Genomic DNA, 3,024 nt, shown 5'->3' with positions numbered 1-3,024 from the left:
AGAAACATTTTGAATATCAAGTTCTAAATGCATTCTGCGAAAATGATGCATTCGATATCAATTGAAAACATTTCAAACATGGGCCTCAACATCTTCACTGGAGCTTTCCTCTCTGAAATGTTGGGCTTGTTTCATTGATTTTTTGATTTTTTTTATTGTCTTTTCCTCATTACTATTATTTTCAAAGCACGTGTCACTCAAATGCCATCTGGATTTTAACAGGCTCGAATCGTTTCGGGCACCGCCCACACCATCGGGGGACCCCGCCCCCCTCTCCGCGGTGTGAAAATAATCCCAGCAGAAGCAGATCTGACGTTTAAACTGTTGCACAGACGCTCTGGTGTCAGTGCACCGCTGGAGTTTTCTCTGCGAGGAGTCTTCTGATCTCTGCAGGCTGTGTGAAAGAAAAATGAAGCGAAGCCACAACTACAGCTCATCGGACAGCGAGCTGGACGACAATGTTGAGGTGGAGAAAGATAGCGGCGACGAAAATGGGTATGTTAACTTCTTTTTCTAAATAATTATCATATCATATTCTGAGGCAGAATATGGATTAACTGACCGCAACATTTCAACTTTATTTGACGCGTATTTCTATTTGTTATCTTGCCATTGTTCAATAACAAAAAATTATTTATTGCTGCTTTACCTTTCAGACAAATTGATTCTCACGGCTCGATGTCACCCTCCACTACCACCCAAGTTCAAGCAAGAAAAAGACGCAGAGGGGTAAGGAAACTCATCATGTGCTGCACTGATACACGCCATTGTTTTTTTTTCTATTTGTGACCTTTATTACATTGTTTCTTCTTTTTTTTTTGAACAGATCATTGAAAAACGGAGACGTGACCGAATCAACAACAGTCTGTCAGAACTGAGGAGATTGGTGCCAAGTGCCTTTGAGAAACAGGTACATTGGTTATACTTCCATTCCTATCTTATGAGTAGAGGCACATTTGCCTATACAGATCTAATGGGAAATACCCCATTCATTTCATGAAGAGTAAAACTATTCTTTCTTTTCTCTGTCTTCACAGGGATCAGCTAAACTGGAAAAAGCAGAAATATTGCAAATGACTGTGGACCATTTGAAGATGCTTCATGCATCTGGTGGCAAAGGTAACTGCACCTTTTTTGTCTTTGGTTAATAAAAGTAAGTTCGTTCATACATAATTCATGATTATAAAATATGCTTTGAACCACATGTTTCTAACCTCTGACTCCGCTCTCTTCCCTGACAGGTTACTTTGAGGCTCATGCTCTTGCTAAGGATTACCGCAGCCTGGGCTTCAGGGAGTGCCTGGCAGAGACCGCTCGCTACCTTAGCATCATCGAGGGTCGGGACAGTACAGACCCCCTCCGTGTACGCTTGGTGTCCCACCTCAGCAGCTACGCCTCTCAGAGGGAGGTGCACACTGGACTGGAACACTTGGCCTGGGGGTCTGCCTATGGAAGTGCCCCTGCCCATCTCCCCCACCCCCTCCTCCTACAACACCCCCAGGGCAGGACACCTGCAACCAGAAGCAACAGTAGCCCACCCTCCTCCTCTTCTTCCTCTTCTTCCTCTACATCTTCCTCCTCCTCCAGTGAGGCATCTGGGACATCCAGACTCAGTGTCATGCCCCCCACAGAGTCCCTCAGGGTTTCTCCCAACGGCTCGCTGCCCCTCAATCTGCCTGTGCCAACATCTAAGCTTTCGCCACCACTCCTCTCATCCCTCTCCTCGCTTTCGGCCTTCCCCCTCTCCTTCAGTGCCTTCCCTCTCGTCTCCCCGACGGCCCTCAGCACGGTGAGCCCCTCCTCCACCCTGTCAAAGCCTTACAGGCCTTGGGGCACGGAGATTGGGGCCTTCTGAAGCTAACAACTGGACTGAAGGCAACAGCTGAGCTGTGCCCACCACCACAGACTTGGCAGGACAACCTGCCTCATCTGTTTTTATAGCAATAAAACACAGTGGAACAAAACAGAATGAATTTATTTTATTAAGTATAAAGAATAAGTGGAGGAGGTTGCTGAAGGATGTCGTTTCCGCTCAGTATGTCATTACTAAAGGATTTTTGTTACTAGTTTAAATGGATAACTAATTTAGTGAACATGCACTGTCTCCAGCTTGAGGACTGATAGAGTGATATGACGTATGGGCCATACATAGATTTACTGTAAGCACAAATTTATTGGTAATATTTTGTAGACCAGATACTGAAACTTCTACATTTGTCAAGCACAGACGTCTGTATTTAATAAGATGTAGAATTACTCAATTCGGTCTGCTGCTTTAGCGATGTCAGAATTTGTGGAAAAGAATATGCATATTGTATGTGCCATCGTTGGAAAACTAACCACTTGAGAACTGGAAATGTGTATTGCATTCTTGTATCTATTTGTAATATTTTTTTGGACCAATAAATTGAGCTTAAAAGTATAAAACAAACAAAGTTTAAACCAAACTCTTTGTTTCTGTTGCATTTCCTCCTCTAGCTCTCTAGAATGTTTTGTTTTCATATATGGGTGGCTATTTCTTTCTATATTCATGCTACACTCTCCTATATGCAAGCAGACTACCTGCCCTGTGATTAAGACCATATTTATGATCTGCGGGTACATTTTTGTTGCAATCCTATAGAAGTTAATCATAAGCTAATAAGGTCTCAGTTATTAACTGAAAGGCGATTCCTTTACTATGTGCCAGGTAAGTAACCAAATCCGAGAGCATTGTTGCCCTTATGAATACCCAGGAAATCATTAAGAGCCAGAGGAAATCCTTTACAATGTTGCCCTGACCTCACCAGCTTGGGTTGGTCTGAAACGGAGACAATAGTGTGAACAGGATGGGGACATTGGAGGAAAGCGGTTAAAAAGTAACAACAACACACTGACAGCTGGACCAATAAATCACTGCTCAGCTCTGAGGTGTTGTTCCTGGCCCAATCTTAGTGACACAGTTTTTTAAGGGGTTCACTGGTTTTAATGACTCAATTTAATCCGTCCATGCAACACCTCAGGCTTCCAGGAGGGGCAGCCGCT

The 3,024-nt window shown here is 43.7% G+C and overlaps 1 protein-coding gene across 1 annotated transcript; it reads left to right on the top strand.

The window, feature by feature from the left end:
* The first annotated feature begins 336 nt into the window (after positions 1-336).
* LOC111236812 (hairy/enhancer-of-split related with YRPW motif protein 1-like) lies at positions 337-2,407 on the top strand. The gene is made up of 5 exons (XM_022765674.1): positions 337-495; positions 657-729; positions 827-910; positions 1,038-1,119; positions 1,242-2,407. The coding sequence occupies exons 1-5, from the start codon at positions 410-412 to the stop codon at positions 1,853-1,855; spliced, it is 939 nt and encodes a 312-aa protein (XP_022621395.1). The 5' UTR covers positions 337-409; the 3' UTR covers positions 1,856-2,407.
* Positions 2,408-3,024: the final 617 nt, after the last annotated feature.

This window comes from Seriola dumerili, unplaced genomic scaffold, assembly GCF_002260705.1.
Source record: "Seriola dumerili isolate Sdu_G_001 unplaced genomic scaffold, Sdu_1.0 BDQW01000723.1, whole genome shotgun sequence".
Taxonomy (NCBI): Eukaryota; Metazoa; Chordata; class Actinopteri; order Carangiformes; family Carangidae; genus Seriola; species Seriola dumerili.
The sequence above is the reverse complement of the archived record's forward strand: the minus strand, read 5'-3'. Positions and strand labels throughout refer to the sequence as shown.

What these genes read in the sequence shown, in the direction of transcription:
- LOC111236812 (XM_022765674.1), top strand. Translation starts at nt 410, where the DNA reads ATGAAGCGAAGCCACAACTACAGCTCATCGGACAGCGAGCTGGACGAC. An exon ending in CAAGTGCCTTTGAGAAACAG is followed by an intron (nt 911 to 1,037) that starts GTACATTGGTTA and finishes CTGTCTTCACAG; the next exon opens with GGATCAGCTAAACTGGAAAA. An exon ending in TCATGCATCTGGTGGCAAAG is followed by an intron (nt 1,120 to 1,241) that starts GTAACTGCACCT and finishes CTTCCCTGACAG; the next exon opens with GTTACTTTGAGGCTCATGCT.